General features: G+C 39.3%; 5 protein-coding genes and 1 pseudogene across 5 annotated transcripts; all 6 read right to left on the reverse strand.

Annotated features, from left to right (window-relative positions):
* Positions 1–6,238: 6,238 nt before the first annotated feature.
* On the reverse strand, positions 6,239–6,766 carry LOC146748997 (uncharacterized). The gene has a single exon (XM_085505820.1). It carries the CDS (start codon positions 6,764–6,766, stop codon positions 6,239–6,241), a length of 528 nt encoding a protein of 175 aa, XP_085361946.1.
* A 35-nt stretch (positions 6,767–6,801) lies between these two features.
* LOC146748998 (uncharacterized) lies at positions 6,802–7,760 on the reverse strand. The gene is made up of 2 exons (XM_085505821.1): positions 7,705–7,760; positions 6,802–7,609 (listed from the first exon to the last, which is right to left on the reverse strand). The coding sequence occupies exons 1-2, from the start codon at positions 7,758–7,760 to the stop codon at positions 6,802–6,804; spliced, it is 864 nt and encodes a 287-aa protein (XP_085361947.1).
* A 170-nt stretch (positions 7,761–7,930) lies between these two features.
* LOC146748999 (uncharacterized) lies at positions 7,931–8,635 on the reverse strand. The gene has a single exon (XM_085505822.1). It carries the CDS (start codon positions 8,633–8,635, stop codon positions 7,931–7,933), a length of 705 nt encoding a protein of 234 aa, XP_085361948.1.
* A 7,492-nt stretch (positions 8,636–16,127) lies between these two features.
* LOC144356877 (uncharacterized) lies at positions 16,128–16,636 on the reverse strand (annotated as a pseudogene).
* A 500-nt stretch (positions 16,637–17,136) lies between these two features.
* Positions 17,137–18,095, reverse strand: LOC146749000 (uncharacterized). Its single transcript, XM_085505823.1, has 2 exons — positions 18,040–18,095; positions 17,137–17,944 (listed from the first exon to the last, which is right to left on the reverse strand). Exons 1-2 carry the CDS (start codon positions 18,093–18,095, stop codon positions 17,137–17,139), a joined length of 864 nt encoding a protein of 287 aa, XP_085361949.1.
* A 170-nt stretch (positions 18,096–18,265) lies between these two features.
* LOC146749001 (uncharacterized) lies at positions 18,266–18,970 on the reverse strand. The gene has a single exon (XM_085505824.1). It carries the CDS (start codon positions 18,968–18,970, stop codon positions 18,266–18,268), a length of 705 nt encoding a protein of 234 aa, XP_085361950.1.
* Between the last annotated feature and the right edge of the window lie 58 nt (positions 18,971–19,028).

Below are 19,028 nucleotides of genomic sequence, written 5' to 3' on the forward strand. Positions count from 1 at the left end.
AAGTATTTTTTTGTATTTTTATTTTTGAAATGTAACACCTTTTTAGCAGAAAGTCGTGCTGGTTATTTTGATAATTTAAGTTTATAGAATGTTTAAAAATTTGCACGTATTTTCAATGCACAACTCCCTCTTGCGGTCGCCCATAGTGGATGTCACCTATAAAAATTGCGTACAAAGCTGTACAAACTGAGTGCAAAGTTGGTAGAATAGCGTGTATGTTTGAACTAAATTGTTGTCATATCTAACCGTAAAATTATAAAGTACGGAAAGTGAATAAAATGCAATTGAACGTCTCGTATATTAGAATAGTGCCCTATGAGCTTACCGAAGCATGTTCTAAAACATCCTAAAACGATAGGAAAAGCATTAGAAAAGTAGGTGGGTTTGCTAATACATTTTAGCTAAGTCATTGTAATATCGACCCCACAGTTTAAAATATAGAAAAAATGAGCAAATGTGTTGGAAAAGCCTCATATATTAGCAGATTATACTACTATGAATCCGTGAAATGATAAACAAACTGATTACAAAGTAGTGAAAAGTGGTTGTAAAGTTAGCAAAATTACATGGAAATGTGACCTATGTTGTTATATTATTGAGACCCATAGTTAAATATTAGGAAAAGTGAATTAATATGTCGTAAATGGCCGTTTACTAACGCACTGACTTTCGAAGCATGGGTAGGTCATAGGTCAACTTACGAGAGACACACGTGAAACGAATGACAATTCGAAACACTTACACAGATTAAATGGCCGCCAATGCGAAAAAATTCAAATGATCCCAGTAGTCGAGTGATCATGTGATGGGCCTGTTACAAAAGTTAAGACCTATCGGGCGTGGCTAGTAATTGCGCGGGAGACTACTTGAGCTAACAAGCTGGTGAAATTCATTGTTTTGGTTCTGAAACAAACATGGAAAAGACATAACGCATTTTTTTGTATTTTTATTATAGAAATATAACACCTTTATAGTAGAAAGTCGTGCTGGTTATTTTGATAATTTAAGTTTATTGAAAGTTTAAAAATTTGCACGTATTTTCAATGCACAACTTCCGCTTGCGGTCTGCTATAGTGGATGTCAGCTATTAAAATTGCGTACAAAGCTGTACAAAGTGAGTGCAAAGTTGGTAGAATAGCGTGTATGTTTGAACTAAGTTGTTGTCATATCTAACCGTAAAATTATAAAGAACGGAAAGTGAATAAAATGCAATTGAACGTCTCGTATATTAGAATAGTGCCCTATGAGCTTACCGAAGCATGTTCTAAAACATCCTAAAACGATAGGAATAGCATTAGAAAAGTAGGTGGGTTTGCTAATACATTTTAGCTAAGTCATTGTAATATCGACCCCACAGTTAAAAATATAGAAAAAATGAGCAAATGTGTTGGAAAAGCCTCATATATTAGCAGATTATACTACTATGAATCCGTGAAATGATAAACAAACTGATTACAAAGTAGTGAAAAGTGGTTGTAAAGTTAGCAAAATTACATGGAAATGTGACCTATGTTGTTATATTATTGAGACCCATAGTTAAATATTAGGAAAAGTGAATTAATATGTCGTAAATGGCCGTTTACTAACGCACTGACTTTCGAAGCATGGGTAGGTCATAGGTCAACTTACGAGAGACACACGTGAAACGAATGACAATTCGAAACACTTACACAGATTAAATGGCCGCCAATTCGAAAAAATTCAAATGATCCCAGTAGTCGAGTGATCATGTGATGGGCCTGTTACAAAAGTTAAGACCTATCGGGCGTGGCTAGTAATTGCGCGGGAGACTACTTGAGCTAACAAGCTGGTGAAATTCATTGTTTTGGTTCTGAAACAAACATGGAAAAGACATAACGCATTTTTTTGTATTTTTATTATAGAAATATAACACCTTTATATTAGAAAGTCGTGCTGGTTATTTTGATAATTTAAGTTTATTGAAAGTTTAAAAATTTGCACGTATTTTCAATGCACAACTTCCGCTTGCGGTCTGCTATAGTGGATGTCAGCTATTAAAATTGCGTACAAAGCTGTACAAAGTGAGTGCAAAGTTGGTAGAATAGCGTGTATGTTTGAACTAAGTTGTTGTCATATCTAACCGTAAAATTATAAAGAACGGAAAGTGAATAAAATGCAATTGAACGTCTCGTATATTAGAATAGTGCCCTATGAGCTTACCGAAGCATGTTCTAAAACATCCTAAAACGATAGGAATAGCATTAGAAAAGTAGGTGGGTTTGCTAATACATTTTAGCTAAGTCATTGTAATATCGACCCCACAGTTAAAAATATAGAAAAAATGAGCAAATGTGTTGGAAAAGCCTCATATATTAGCAGATTATACTACTATGAATCCGTGAAATGATAAACAAACTGATTACAAAGTAGTGAAAAGTGGTTGTAAAGTTAGCAAAATTACATGGAAATGTGACCTATGTTGTTATATTATTGAGACCCATAGTTAAATATTAGGAAAAGTGAATTAATATGTCGTAAATGGCCGTTTACTAACGCACTGACTTTCGAAGCATGGGTAGGTCATAGGTCAACTTACGAGAGACACACGTGAAACGAATGACAATTCGAAACACTTCCACAGATTAAATGGCCGCCAATTCGAAACAATTCAAATGATCCCAGAAGTCGATTGATCATGTGATGGGCCTGTTACAAAAGTTAAGATCTATCGGGCGTGGCTTGTAATTGCACGGGAGACTACTTGAGCAATCAAGCTGGTGAAATTTATTTTTTTGGTTCCGAAACAAACATGGAAAAGACATAACGCATTTTTTTGTTTTTTTATTATTGTAATGTAACACCTTTATAGCAGAAAGTCGTTCTCATTATTTTGATAATTTAAGTTTATAGAATGTTTAAATATTTGCACGTATTTTCAATGCACAACTCCCTCTTGCGGTCGGCTATAGTTAATGTCAGCTATTAAAATTGCGTACAAAGCTGTACAAAGTGAGTGCAAAGTTGGTAGAATAGCGTGTATGTTTGAACTAAGTTGTTGTCATATCTAACCGTAAAATTATAAAGTACGGAAAGTGAATAAAATGCAATTGAACGTCTCGTATATTAGAATAGTGCCCTATGAGCTTACCGAAGCATGTTCTAAAACATCCTAAAACGATAGGAAAAGCGTTAGAAAAGTAGGTGGGTTTGCTAATACATTTTACGTAAGTCATTGTAATATCGACCCCACAGTTAAAAATATAGAAAAAATGAGCAAATGTGCTGGAAAAGTCTCATATATTAGCAGATTATACCATTATGAATCCGTGAAATGACAAACAAACTGATTACAAAGTAGTGAAAAGTGGTTGCAAAGTTAGCAAATTTAAATTACATGGAAATGTGACCTATGTTGTTATATTATCGACACCCATAGTTAAATGTTAGGAAAAGTGAATTAATATGTCGTAAATGGCCGTTTACTAACGCACTGACTTTCGAAGCATGGGTAGGTCATAGGTCAACTTACGAGAGACACACGTGAAACGAATGACAATTCGAAACACTTTCAAACATTAAATGGCCGCCAATTCGAATAAAATCCAAATGATCCCAGTAGTCGAGTGATCATGTGATGGACCTGTCACAAAAGTTAAGATCAATAGGGCGTGCCTCGAAATTGCGTGGGAGACTACTTGAGCTAACAAGCTTGTTAATTACATTTTTGTTTGGTTCCGAAACAAACATGGAAAAGACATAAAGTATTTTTTTGTATTTTTATTTTTGAAATGTAACACCTTTTTAGCAGAAAGTCGTGTTGGTTATTTTGATAATTTAAGTTTATAGAATGTTTAAAAATTTGCACGTATTTTCAATGCACAACTCCCTCTTGCGGTCGCCCATAGTGGATGTCACCTATAAAAATTGCGTACAAAGCTGTACAAACTGAGTGCAAAGTTGGTAGAATAGCGTGTATGTTTGAACTAAATTGTTGTCATATCTAACCGTAAAATTATAAAGTACGGAAAGTGAATAAAATGCAAGTGAACGTCTTGTATATTAGAATAGTGCCCTATGAGCTTACCGTAACATGTTCTAAAACATCCTCAAGTGATAGGAAAAGCATTAGAAAAGTAGGTGGTTTTGCTAATACATTTTACCTAAGTCATTGTAATATCGACAACACGGTTAAAAATATAGAAAAAAATGAGCAAAGGTGTTGGAAAAGTCTTATACATTAGCAGATTATACCTCTATGAAACCGTGAAATGATAAACAAACTGAATACAAAGTAGAGAAAAGTAGTTGTAAAGTTAGCAAAATTACATAGAAATGTGACCTATGTTGTTATATTATCGACACCCATAGTTAAATGTTAGGAAAAGTGAATTAATATGTCGTAAATGGCCGTTTACTAACGTACTGACTTTCGAAGGATAGATAGGTCAGAGGTCAACTTACGAAAGAATCACGTGAAACGAATGACAATTCGAAACACTTCCGAAGATTAAATGTCCGCCAATTCGAATAAAATTCAAATGATCCCAGTAGTCAAGTGATCATGTTATGGGCCTGTCACAAAATTTAAGTTCTATCGGGCGTGGCTAGTAATTGCTCGGGAGACTACTTGAGCTAACAAGCTGGTGAAATACATTTTTTTTTGGTTCCGAAACAAACATAGAAAAGACATAAATCATTTTTTTGTATTTTTATTATTGAAATTTAACACCTTTATAGTAGAAAGTCGTGCTGGTTATTTTGATAATTTAAGTTTATATAATGTTTTAAAATTTGCACGTATTTTCAATGCACAACTCCCTCTTGCGGTCGGCTATAGTGGATGTCAGCTATTAAAATTGCGTACAAAGCTGTACAAAGTGAGTGCAAAGTTGGTAGAATAGCGTGTATGTTTTAACTAAGTTGTTGTTATATCTAACCGTAAAATTATAAAGTACGGAATGTTCTGGTGTCAAACTGCGTCTATTATACCCATAATAGTGTTAACCATGCTCAAATAATCATCCCTCCAGTGCGTCGGTTTAGGTCAGATTTATTTAAAACACGGTGAATTCTATAACATAAAAGCAATACAGACGCTGTGAAAGTAACTGTGAAACTATTTGTAACCATGAGGTAACGATCTCACTTCATGAATGACTTTAGAAATGTCACACATTTCCAGTAACACAATGTAACAAACAGGTCTTAAATAAACGTTCAAAAGATTGTAGACTTACATCGTTGGGTCTCTAAAGCAGTATTTCGGTTGAAATGTTCGGTAGTCGCTGCTTAGAAATGTGCTCGTAGCTTTTCATCATGGCTGCCTATTATAAACAAGCGTTTTAGCGCGATTCGAACATGACCTGTGATGGCGCACTCTACATGCGTAGGTGGTGCTATTAGCGGCCTTTCTGTTTTGACGAATCACGAAATAAAGATAACAATTGAAATTCTAAATAAACTTGTGTACAGCACACTCCCCGTCTAAAATGCACGGTAGAGCGTGATTTTACTAACTAACATATTTACTAACTACTAACAAGTCTTAAATGTCCATCTTGTTGTTTCTCTGAATTAAAACAAGTTCACTAATCGGCCTTTGGTAAACACGTCTGGTGTTATCACGACAGACCATCACATCGGCTTTCCTCACTAGATTGTCGTCACTGGGGTACTCCTTGATTATGCGAGCTAGTGGCCAGTCATTTCGACAGTGCTCTTTGTCACGTAGCAGAATAATGTCACCTTCCTTGATGTTTGGGGTTGTTTCATTCCATTTGCGCCTTGTTTGACGGATCTGTAGAAATTCTTTCCGCCATCGAAACTGATCGGCTAGATATTGTGTACGTCGCCACTGCTTTCTACTGTAGAGGTCTTGTTGTACAAAATATCCTGGGGGTGGGGGCAGCGAGTGTGGTTTCATGGTCAGGATCATATCTGGACTAAGTGCTTGTGGATCATTGGCGTCAGACGGTATGGTGGTTATAGGCTTTGCATTGACCACAGCACATACTTCCGCCATGAGGGTCGTGAGAGTGTCATGTGTAAACTGTGGTCTTCCAAGCTGTACGTGCATGGATTCTAGAATACGTCTCACTGTGCCGATCTGCCGCTCCCAGATGCCTCCAAAATGTGAAGCATGGGGTGGGTTCAGAATCCATTCACATTTGTGATATGTAAGGAACTTCTGTATCTGCTTCTGGTTAAGTTCCTTGATGGCGGCATTGAGCTCATCTTTGCACCTATGAAACTCGTGCCTTGATCACAACGCAGCCTCTTAACACGGACCACGGATGGCCATGAAACGACGAAGAGCATTTATGAATGCAGAAGTGTCCATTGAATCAATTATTTCTATGTGTATTGCTGTCATGTATAGACAGACAAAGTTAACTGCCCATCGTTTAACTCCTGATGCTCCGCCTCTGGTCCTCCTAGATACTATGTTCCACGGACCAAAGACGTCCATACCGACGTTAGTGAAAGGTGGGGTGTTAGCCATTCTGTCTGCAGGTAGGTCTGCCATTACTTGAGTCAATGGTTTTGCTCGTAATCTTCTACATGTTGTGCATTTATGTAATATGCTGCGTACTAGGTTGTGCAAAACAAGTATCCAGTAGCCTTTGGCTCTTACTGCAGCCAGTGTGAGATGTCGGCCTTGGTGTTGTGTTTCTTGGTGCACATGTTCTACGATGAGTTGTGAGATGTGATTGTTCTTCGGCAGTACTATTGAATGGCAACTGGATAGTTCAAGATCTGCTCTGCGAATTCTTCCACCAACACGGAGTAGTTGATCTTCATCCATAAATGTATTCAGTCGATAGAGAGTGCTATCTTTTCTCAACTCATTACCACCAGTGTCTGTTGGCCATAATTTTTTGAGTTCCTTGGGAAAACGTCTTTTTGTACTGTGCGAAGTATATGATTCTCTGCACGTTCCAGGATCTTGGGTGTAAGTCCTTCATTGGTAACTTCTTTACATTTAGTCTTGTAGGTCTGTATCTTTAGTATGAGGTTTGCTACAGCTCGTCTGAGGGAGGTCCATGATGAGAACTTTAGAAACCTTTTAGAGCCTAGGTGGCCAGACGGGTTATCTGGGCTTGGTTTGCGTTTTTTGATGTCTGTTGCAAACACGCAAGATTTTTTGTGCACTTCAGGATCTTCATCACTGATGTCATAAGTCTGTTGACCGTTGTTTGTTTCAGGTGTGTGATCTGGCTGCCAGAGAAGTTGTGGGCCTTTGAGCCACATGGTGTTACTAAGTTGATGGGCTGGGACTGAGCGTGTCGCTAGGTCAGCCGGGTTCTGGCTTGTGGGTATATGACACCACTGGTCTGGTGAGGACAAGTTATGGATTTCCTGGATGCGGTTAGCCACATATACATGGAATCGCTTAGCTTCATTATTCAGGTATCCCAGGACTATTGTACTGTCTGTGTAGTAGACTGTACAGTCTGTGGGACTTCTGATTTCTGCTTTGATCTTGCTTTCTAACTTAGTGGCTAGTACAGCTGCACACAGTTCTAGACGAGGTATCGATACTGCGTTGGTTGGGTTCACTTTTGCCTTTCCTAGGAGGAATGCAATGTTTACCTCATCTTTATCATTTATCTGTCTCAAGTATGCAACTGCTCCAATAGCTACATCACTGGCATCACAAAAGATGTGATATTCCCTTCTCTTTACTGGTCAAAATGCAGGAGGGGTGTAACAGCGAGGTATATGAACATTCTCAAGGTGAACCAGACTGTCTCGCCAGCATTTCCACCGTGGTAGGTATTCTTCTGGTAGTGGGTCATCCCATCCTACATGCGTGTCTTCCTTTACTTTAGAAGTTTCTGCTATTAGACCACGTAAAATCCGCTTACCCTCTATTGTGACTGGAGCCAAGACGCCTAAGGGATCGTAAATGGAGTTCACGATAGCTAGAACTCCCCGCCGTGAAAATGGCTTCTCTTGTAAGTTTACTTTATACAGAGTTCATGACTTCTTTGTTGTTAGAGGCAATTTTGTGGAAGTTTATATTCCTAGTAGACAACATCTCTCGTGTTCTCCTGATGAGACTGACAGCTGCTTCTGCATCTGGCTGGGAGGTAAGTCCGTCATCTACATAGAAGTCTGAATATACAAATTCTCGACCATCTTCTCCATATGTTGTATAATTCTCTTCTGCTATCATTCTTAGACCGTATGTTGCGATGGCTGGTGATGAAACATTCCCAAACAGATGAACATTCATCCGGTACTGAATCACAGGTTTCTCTGGGTTGTTTTCTTGGAACCAAAAGAAGCGTGGATAGTTACTGTGTTCCTCATTCACATGGAAACTATGAAACATCTGTTCTATATCACCCATAACTGCTATAGGGTAACATCTAAACCTCAGCAAGACACCAATGAGACTGTTCATCTGGTCTGGCCCTTGAAGCAATGCAACGTTCAGGGAAGTTCCATTACACCTTGCACTGGAGTCAAACACTACTCTGATCTGTGCTTTCCTTGGGTGGTATACCCCAAAGTGAGGTAAATACCAAGTGTTGTCAGAAGCTAATTCTGAATCAGGAACAGGACTGGCGTGTTGACGTTCTATTACCTTCTCCATGAATTGTAAGTATTGTTCCATCATCTCTGGTTTTCGTTCGAGCTGCTTCAAAAGATTTTTGAAGCGACTCATTGTTGCGGTTGATCTGCACTGGCTCGGAAGATGAATTCTGATTGGCTAAAAAAAAAAACTTGTGGCGTTGAATGCACGTTCATTGTCAGTATTGTTATGCAAATTCAAACTAGCTAATCATTTACAACCTTCAGAGCCAGTGCAGATTAGCCCCATTGTTGTCTGGTAGTTGTTTGGTAGTCGGCTTGGGTCGTATCTAAATGGTAGGGGTAGTTCTAAATTTCCCTTCCTGTTGATGTGGGTACCATTTTGCATGATGTGCAAGAAGCGCTTGTCTTCTATAGAGTGGGCTTTCTTCTCATCATCTGGTGTTTCTCGAAATACATCTTCTCCACTGGCTGTGTCAGGTGCTATATTTTCACTGATACGAATGTGATTGTCACATTTAAGTGGGTTCTGTATAGTTGTCCAGCCTACTGGGTTATGGTTGTTGAGACTTATTTTTGTGCGACGAACAGATGCTCTAACTGTACCTCTAACTGTTTAAAAGCACAGGTCGCCAGATACTGTCCACCCTAGGTCGGTACGTTGAGCCCAAGGTGCACTGACTGGTCCATTCCTGGATTCTCTAATTTTTAGGGGCTCCGGGCAGTTTCTCCCTATCAGGAGATGTATCCCAATGTCATCCTGTATCTTTGGGATTTTGTCTGCTATTGGTCTGAGATGAGTAAATGATCTGCATATTTCAGGTGTTGGTATTTCGTTCTTGTCGCAGGGTATATTGTTGTTCTCTAGTATAACTAGGAGGGTGAATTTCCTCTTACCATCAGTATCCTCGATGATAATGTGATTTCCTCGCCAACCTCTTCTATTTTCCCCTTGGCTGCTGCATGTGGTGAGTTCGTATTCCAGTTCTGGACCTTGTATTTTTAGTGCATCGAATAGGTATGTGTCTCCCATGCAGGCATTGGACTGGTCATCCAAGACAACATACGTTTCTATGATGTTCACTGGATTGTGTTGCATGTAGACTTTTGCAGGGACTATATTACCACATGAGCGTGCACCTGGACACTTGTTGAGCTTAGTACAATTTGATGTGGCCTCCTGACTTGTTTCATTCTTTGGTGTTTCTGTTTTCTGTTCTTTTGGTCTGGTTGTCACACCAGGTGTGGTGTGTAGACATGAGACATGTTTAGTACTGTTGCAGACTGAGCACTTCACATCAGTGTCGCAGTCTCTGGCCAGGTGTTTGCGTGTGCATTTGATGCACAGCCCTTTATTCTTACAAAGTTCTATTCTGTCTGCTATTGGAAGCTTTGTAAATGCCTTACATTCTGTCAGGTCATGCTTAGATGTCTCATGGTAATCACACTGCTTCTCGGTGTCCAGCATTTTCGTAGCGCGGACTCTAGCACTGCTTTTGGCATGTTGGTTCGATCTAGCCTTGTCAGATGTAGCGATTGAGTTAGCAAACCTCGGTATATCTGGGTCATTCTGTGTCCTAGCTGTATTTCTAAGAAATTCTGCAAAAAAACAGAATGGTGGGAATTTCCCATTGCTTTGCTTGTAACAGGATACCTTCTCTCTCCATTTGTTCAGGATGAATGCTGGTAGTTTTTCAACTATGGGATTCAGAACATGTGGTGTGTTCAATGTGCAAGTTCTTCCATGTGTGCCAGTGTGCCAGATCAGCCAACTCTAGGAGCTTCTGGTTGTCATCTGGACGGAATTGGGGAAATGAAATCAGCTTCTTTATGATAACAGCTGTGATCACTGCTGGGTTTCCAAACCTGTTTTCTAATTCTTTCCATGCCTCCTGGTAGGCAGTTTCGACATTCTTTACGAACTGCAGTCTAAATCTGTCAACTAAGATCTTAGGTTCTCCTTTGGTGTATTTACTGAGAAAAGACAATTTCTCAGTTGTTGGCACACACGCTGTCTGGACCATAGATTCAAAGGTTCTGCGCCATGGCAGAAACATGATAGGATCACCACCATATACTTCAGGTTCTTGAACTGGTAGGCGTTGACGAGCCAATATTTTGATGTATTCACTGGGAAGATGTGAGGATTCTGCATTTTCGCCTGCTGGTCTGAATTGCTGTTGTAATGTGTTATTCTGTACCATACTTGCATCCCCTGGCTGTTTTGTAGTTTGGAGTGGAGAAATTGTATCATACCCAGTAAGTTTAGTTTGGGGTGGAGGTCTTGGTTGTTCTAGGAAATAGGGTGAAGCTTGTGGTTTGAGGTTATGTTCGTTACGCGTACGAAAACGTAAGGCGTGATCATTAGACGTTTCCTGAGGTAATGTGAACATGTGTTGTGTTGCACCTTCTTCCACTACTTTCTGAAATGCTTCTGCACTTGCCTGTGTGACTGCTGCCTTTTTCTTTGCTTCTATTATTTTCAAATTGGCTTTGAAACTGGCTTCCATTGCTGCTTGCTCAGCTTGCTGTTTGGCTATGGTTATTTCATACTCAGCCTCTTCTGCTGCTGCCGCTGCATCGGCAATTGCTTGTGCGTGGGCGGTGCTTAACCTTGACGATGCCGTTGACATGACTGAACCCGATACTGAGAGTGCGTGTTGTGGTTCAGGTTTAATTCTTGGAGTTCTCTGCCTTGCCAGTAAGTCTGTTATTTCCATTTCAACAAGTTGTTTATTTCTACGGAAACGTGATTCTGTATAAGCTGCGTCATTGCGCGTTTCTTCTGAATGGTCTTGGTCATAAAGATTCATCACATCTACGTATGTACATTCATACTGGTGGGTAAGGGTACCTAGTTCATTCGTAATTAACGTGGGCTCACTTCGTGTGGTTGGAATACTCAACATGAGCTTATTTATTCGGTTCCAGATTGCTAACATGATTTTTTCTGCATCACTGATGGCATTTGCTAGTGCTTTAGGTGTTAGCTTTCTTTGGCGTTGAGGGCGCACCTCATCTCCGTGTTCACTGACAGATTCATCTTTCTGCTCATTTTTGTTATGTTGTTCATCATACTGTTCAGAATACACTGGAGTTTTATTGTCACCATATTCAGTCATATCTATTCCATCAAGTTGGATTTTACTATTTTCTGCCATTTCTATTCATAGGAGTTCAATAACAATGTTCTATGGGTTAATAACGGTATACACAAGTGACATCTGAGTTTACCAGTAACCTGCCTGATAATGTATATATGGTATTACATACAGATTGTTTCTGTTCACACTGGTGTACTTATACAGTACAAATGTTCAACCTAGCATATCATGTAGAGGTCACGCTAAACATCAGTATCCGTTGTGTTTACTGCCGCTGTACACTGAAGACATCAATAGATTTACTGCAGTATGGATTCCGATAATTCACTGTTCTGGGGTCAAACTACGTCTATTATACCCATACTAGTGTCAACCATGCTCAAATAATCATCCCTCCAGTGCGTCGGTTTAGGTCAGATTTATTTAAAACACGGTGAATTCTATAACATAAAAGCAATACAGACGCTGTGAAAGTAACTGTGAAACTATTTGTAACCATGAGGTAACGATCTCACTTCATGAATGACTTTAGAAATATCACACATTTCCAGTAACACAATGTAACAACCAGGTCTTAAATAAACGTTCAAAAGATTGTAGACTTACATCGTTGGGTCTCTAAAGCAGTATTTCGGTTGAAATGTTCGGTAGACACTGCGTAGAAATGAGCTCGTAACTTTTCATCATGGCTGCCTATTATAAACAAGCGTTTTAGCGCGATTCGAACATGACCTGTGATGGCGCACTCTACATGCGTAGGTGGTGATATGAGCGGCCTTTCTGTTTTGACGAATCACGAAATAAAGATAACAATTGAAATTCTAAATAAACTTGTGTACAGCACACGGAAAGTGAAAAAAATGCAAGTGAACGTCTCGTATATTAGAATAGTGACCTATGAGCTTACCGTAGCGTGTTCTAAAACATCCTAAAACGATAGGAAAAGCATTAGAAAAGTAGGTGGGTTTGCTAATACATTTTACCTAAGTCATTGTAATATCGACCCCACAGTTAAAAATACAGAAAAAATGTGCAAATGTGTTGGAAAAGCCTCATTAATTAGCAGATTATACCACAATGAATCCGTGAAATGATAAACAAACTGCTTACAAAGAAGTGAAAAGTAGTTGTAAAGTTAGCAAAATTACATGGAAATGTGACCTATGTTGTTATATTATTGAGCGCATAGTTAAATGTTAGGAAACGTGAATTAATATGTCGTAAATGGCCGTTTACTAACGTACTGACTTTCGAAGCATGGATAGGTCATAGGTCAACTTACGAGAGACACACGTGAAACGAATGACAATTCGAAACACTTACACAGATTAAATGGCCGCCAATTCGAAAAAATTCAAATGATCCCAGTAGTCGAGTGATCATGTGATGGGTCTGTTACAAAAGTTAAGACCTATCGGGCGTGGCTAGTAATTGCACGGGAGACTACTTGAGCTAACAAGCTGGTGAAATTCATTTTTTTGGCTCCGAAACAAACATGGAAAAGACATAAAGTATTTTTTTGTATTTTTATTATTGAAATGTAACACCTTTATAGCAGAAAGTCGTGCTGGTTATTTTGATAATTTAAGTTTATAGAATGTTTAAAAATTTGCACGTATTTTCAATGCACAACTCCCTCTTGCTGTCGGCTATAGTGGATGTCAGCTATTAAAATTGCCTACAAAGCTGTACAAAGTGAGTGCAAAGTTGGTAGAATAGCGTGTATGTTTGAACTAAGTTGTTGTCATATCTAACCGTAAAATTATAAAGTACGGAAAGTGAATAAAATGCAATTGAACGTCTCGTATATTAGAATAGTGCCCTATGAGCTTACCGAAGCATGTTCTAAAACATCCTAAAACGATAGGAAAAGCGTTAGAAAAGTAGGTGGGTTTGCTAATACATTTTACGTAAGTCATTGTAATATCGACCCCACAGTTAAAAATATAGAAAAAATGAGCAAATGTGCTGGAAAAGCCTCATATATTAGCAGATTATACCATTATGAATCCGTGAAATAACAAACAAACTGATTACAAAGTAGTGAAAAGTGGTTGCAAAGTTAGCAAAATTACATGGAAATGTGACCTATGTTGTTATATTATCGACACCCATAGTTAAATGTTAGGAAAAGTGAATTAATATGTCGTAAATGGCCGTTTACTAACGTACTGACTTTTGAAGCATGGATAGGTCATAGGTCAACTTACGAAAGACACACGTGAAACGAATGACAATTCGAAACACTTTCAAATATTAAATGGCCGCCAATTCAAATAGAAATCAAATGATCCCAGTAGTCGTGTGATCATGTGATGGACCTGTCACAAAAGTTAAGATCAATAGAGCGTGCCTCGTAATTGCATGGGAGACTACTTGAGCTAACAAGCTTGTTAAATACATTATTTTTGGTTCCGAAACAAACACGGAAAAGACATAAAGTATGTTTTTGTATTTTTACTATTGAAATTTAACACCTTTATAGTAGAAAGTCGTGCTGGTTATTTTCATAATTTAAGTTTATAGAATGTTTAAAAATTTGCACGTATTTTCAATGCACAACTCCCTCTTGCGGTCGGCTATAGTGGATGTCAGCTATTAAAATTGCGTACAAAGCTGTACAAAATGAGTGCAAAGTTTGTAGAATAGCGTGTATGTTTGAACTAAGTTGTTGTCATATCTAACCGCGAAATTATAAAGTACGAAAAGCGAATAAAATGCAAGTGAAAGTCTTGTATATTAGAATAGTGCCCTATGAGCTTACCGTAACATGTTCTAAAACATCCTCAAGTGATAGGAAAAGCATTAGAAAAGTAGGTGGTTTTGCTAATACATTTTACCTAAGTCATTGTAATATCGACAACACGGTTAAAAATATAGAAAAAAATGAGCAAAGGTGTTGGAAAAGTCTTATACATTAGCAGATTATACCACTATGAAACCGTGAAATGATAAACAAACTGAATACAAAGTAGAGAAAAGTAGTTGTAAAGTTAGCAAAATTACATGGAAATGTGACCTATGTTGTTATATTATCGACACCCATAGTTAAATGTTAGTAAAAGTGAATTAATATGTCGTAAATGGCCGTTTACTAACGTACTGACTTTCGAAGGATAGATAGGTCAGAGGTCAACTTACGAAAGACTCACGTGAAACGAATGACAATTCGAAACACTTCCGAAGATTAAATGTCCGCCAATTCGAATAAAATTCAAATGATCCCAGTAGTCAAGTGATCATGTGATGGGCCTGTCACAAAATTTAAGTTCTATCGGGCGTGGCTAGTAATTGCTCGGGAGACTACTTGAGCTAACAAGCTTGTGAAATACATTTTTTTTTGGTTCCGAAACAAACATGGAAAAGACATAAATCATTTTTTTGTATTTTTATTATTGAAATTTAACACCTTTATAGTAGAAAGTCGTGCTGGTTATTTTGATAATTTAAGTTTATATAATGTTTTAAAATTTGCACGTATTTTCAATGCACAACTCCCTCTTGCGGTCGGCTATAGTGGATGTCAGCTATTAAAATTGCGTACAAAGCTGTACAAAGTGAGTGCAAAGTTGGTAGAATAGCGTGTATGTTTTAACTAAGTTGTTGTTATATCTAACCGTAAAATTATAAAGTACGGAATGTTCTGGTGTCAAACTGCGTCTATTATACCCATAATAGTGTTAACCATGCTCAAATAATCATCCCTCCAGTGCGTCGGTTTAGGTCAGATTTATTTAAAACACGGTGAATTCTATAACATAAAAGCAATACAGACGCTGTGAAAGTAACTGTGAAACTATTTGTAACCATGAGGTAACGATCTCACTTCATGAATGACTTTAGAAATGTCACACATTTCCAGTAACACAATGTAACAAACAGGTCTTAAATAAACGTTCAAAAGATTGTAGACTTAATACATCGTTGGGTCTCTAAAGCAGTATTTCGGTTGAAATGTTCGGTAGTCCCTGCTTAGAAATGTGCTCGTAGCTTTTCATCATGGCTGCCTATTATAAACAAGCGTTTTAGCGCGATTCGAACATGACCTGTGATGGCGCACTCTACATGCGTAGGTGGTGCTATTAGCGGCCTTTCTGTTTTGACGAATCACGAAATAAAGATAACAATTGAAATTCTAAATAAACTTGTGTACAGCACACTCCCCGTCTAAAATGCACGGTAGAGCGTGATTTTACTAACTAACATATTTACTAACTACTAACAAGTCTTAAATGTCCATCTTGTTGTTTCTCTGAATTAAAACAAGTTCACTAATCGGCCTTCGGTAAACACGTCTGGTGTTATCACGACAGACCATCACATCAGCTTTCCTCACTAGATTGTCGTCACTGGGGTACTCCTTGATTATGCGAGCTAGTGGCCAGTCATTTCGACAGTGCTCTTTGTCACATAGCAGAATAATGTCACCTTCCTTGATGTTTGGGGTTGTTTCATTCCATTTGCGCCTTGTTTGACGGATCTGTAGAAATTCTTTCCGCCATCGAATCCAAAACTGATCGGCTAGATATTGTGTACGTCGCCACTGCTTTCTACTGTAGAGGTCTTGTTGTACAAAATATCCTGGGGGTGGGGGCAGCGAGTGTGGTTTCATGGTCAGGATCATATCTGGACTAAGTGCTTGTGGATCATTGGCGTCAGACGGTATGGTGGTTATAGGCTTTGCATTGACCACAGCACATACTTCCGCCATGAGGGTCGTGAGAGTGTCATGTGTAAACTGTGGTCTTCCAAGCTGTACGTGCATGGATTCTAGAATACGTCTCACTGTGCCGATCTGCCGCTCCCAGATGCCTCCAAAATGTGAAGCATGGGGTGGGTTCAGAATCCATTCACATTTGTGATATGTAAGGAACTTCTGTATCTGCTTCTGGTTAAGTTCCTTGATGGCGGCATTGAGCTCATTCTTTGCACCTATGAAACTCGTGCCTTGATCACAACGCAGCCTCTTAACACGGACCACGGATGGCCATGAAACGACGAAGAGCATTTATGAATGCAGAAGTGTCCATTGAATCAATTATTTCTATGTGTATTGCTGTCATGTATAGACAGACAAAGTTAACTGCCCATCGTTTAACTCCTGATGCTCCGCCTCTGGTCCTCCTAGATACTATGTTCCACGGACCAAAGACGTCCATACCGACGTTAGTGAAAGGTGGGGTGTTAGCCATTCTGTCTGCAGGTAGGTCTGCCATTACTTGAGTCAATGGTTTTGCTCGTAATCTTCTACATGTTGTGCATTTATGTAATATGCTGCGTACTAGGTTGTGCAAAACAAGTATCCAGTAGCCTTTGGCTCTTACTGCAGCCAGTGTGAGATGTCGGCCTTGGTGTTGTGTTTCTTGGTGCACATGTTCTACGATGAGTTGTGAGATGTGATTGTTCTTCGGCAGTACTATTGGATGGCAACTGGATAGTTCAAGATCTGCTCTGCGAATTCTTCCACCAACACGGAGTAGTTGATCTTCATCCATAAATGTATTCAGTCGATAGAGAGGGCTATCTTTTCTCAACTCATTACCACCAGTGTCTGTTGGCGATAATTTTTTGAGTTCCTTGGGAAAACGTCTTTTTGTACTGTGCGAAGTATATGATTCTCTGCACGTTCCAGGATCTTGGGTGTAAGTCCTTCATTGGTAACTTCTTTACATTTAGTCTTGTAGGTCTGTATCTTTAGTATGAGGTTTGCTACAGCTCGTCTGAGGGAGGTCCATGATGAGAACTTTAGAAACCTTTTAGAGCCTAGGTGGCCAGACGGGTTATCTGGGCTTGGTTTGCGTTTTTTGATGTCTGTTGCAAACACGCAAGATTTTTTGTGCACTTCAGGATCTTCATCACTGATGTTATAAGTCTGTTGACCGTTGTTTGTTTCAGGTGTGTGATCTGGCTGCCAGAGAAGTTGTGGGCCTTTGAGCCACATGGTGTTACTAAGTTGATGGGCTGGGACTGAGCGTGTCGCTAGGTCAGCCGGGTTCTGGCTTGTGGGTATATGACACCACTGGTCTGGTGAGGACAAGTTATGGATTTCCTGGATGCGGTTAGCCACATATACATGGAATCGCTTAGCTTCATTATTCAGGTATCCCAGGACTATTGTACTGTCTGTGTAGTAGACTGTACAGTCTGTGGGACTTCTGATTTCTGCTTTGATCTTGCTTTCTAACTTAGTGGCTAGTACAGCTGCACACAGTTCTAGACGAGGTATCGATACTGCGTTGGTTGGGTTCACTTTTGCCTTTCCTAGGAGGAATGCAATGTTTACCTCATCTTTATCATTTATCTGTCTCAAGTATGCAACTGCTCCAATAGCTACATCACTGGCATCACAAAAGATGTGATATTCCCTTCTCTTTACTGGTCAAAATGCAGGAGGGGTGTAACAGCGAGGTATATGAACATTCTCAAGGTGAACCAGACTGTCTCGCCAGCATTTCCACCGTGGTAGGTATTCTTCTGGTAGTGGGTCATCCCATCCTACATGCGTGTCTTCCTTTACTTTAGAAGTTTCTGCTATTAGACCACGTAAAATCCGCTTACCCTCTATTGTGACTGGAGCCAAGACGCCTAAGGGATCGTAAATGGAGTTCACGATAGCTAGAACTCCCCGCCGTGAAAATGGCTTCTCTTGTAAGTTTACTTTATACAGAGTTCATGACTTCTTTGTTGTTAGAGGCAATTTTGTGGAAGTTTATATTCCTAGTAGACAACATCTCTCGTGTTCTCCTGATGAGACTGACAGCTGCTTCTGCATCTGGCTGGGAGGTAAGTCCGTCATCTACATAGAAGTCTGAATATACAAATTCTCGACCATCTTCTCCATATGTTGTATAATTCTCTTCTGCTATCATTCTTAGACCGTATGTTGCGATGGCTGGTGATGAAACATTCCCAAACAGATGAACATTCATCCGGTACTGAATCACAGGTTTCTCTGGGTTGTTTTCTTGGAACCAAAAGAAGCGTGGATAGTTACTGTGTTCCTCATTCACATGGAAACTATGAAACATCTGTTCTATATCACCCATAACTGCTATAGGGTAACATCTAAACCTCAGCAAGACACCAATGAGACTGTTCATCTGGTCTGGCCCTTGAAGCAATGCAACGTTCAGGGAAGTTCCATTACACCTTGCACTGGAGTCAAACACTACTCTGATCTGTGCTTTCCTTGGGTGGTATACCCCAAAGTGAGGTAAATACCAAGTGTTGTCAGAAGCTAATTCTGAATCAGGAACAGGACTGGCGTGTTGACGTTCTATTACCTTCTCCATGAATTGTAAGTATTGTTCCATCATCTCTGGTTTTCGTTCGAGCTGCTTCAAAAGATTTTTGAAGCGACTCATTGTTGCGGTTGATCTGCACTGGCTCGGAAGATGAATTCTGATTGGCTAAAAAAAAAAA

Source organism: Saccoglossus kowalevskii, chromosome 2 (assembly GCF_978046115.1).
Source record: "Saccoglossus kowalevskii chromosome 2, keSacKowa6.1, whole genome shotgun sequence".
NCBI classification, from domain to species: Eukaryota; Metazoa; Hemichordata; class Enteropneusta; family Harrimaniidae; genus Saccoglossus; species Saccoglossus kowalevskii.

Bases quoted from the DNA above. Each gene is read 5' to 3' on its own strand.
- LOC146748998 (XM_085505821.1), bottom strand. From the start codon at position 7,760: ATGACCCACTACCAGAAGAATACCTACCACGGTGGAAATGCTGGCGAG. The intron at 7,610-7,704 runs GTTCACCTTGAG...TTGTGATGCCAG, and splicing joins AATGCTGGCGAGACAGTCTG to TGATGTAGCTATTGGAGCAG.
- LOC146748999 (XM_085505822.1), bottom strand. From the start codon at position 8,635: ATGAGTCGCTTCAAAAATCTTTTGAAGCAGCTCGAACGAAAACCAGAG.
- LOC146749000 (XM_085505823.1), bottom strand. From the start codon at position 18,095: ATGACCCACTACCAGAAGAATACCTACCACGGTGGAAATGCTGGCGAG. The intron at 17,945-18,039 runs GTTCACCTTGAG...TTGTGATGCCAG, and splicing joins AATGCTGGCGAGACAGTCTG to TGATGTAGCTATTGGAGCAG.
- LOC146749001 (XM_085505824.1), bottom strand. From the start codon at position 18,970: ATGAGTCGCTTCAAAAATCTTTTGAAGCAGCTCGAACGAAAACCAGAG.
- LOC146748997 (XM_085505820.1), bottom strand. From the start codon at position 6,766: ATGGATGAAGATCAACTACTCCGTGTTGGTGGAAGAATTCGCAGAGCA.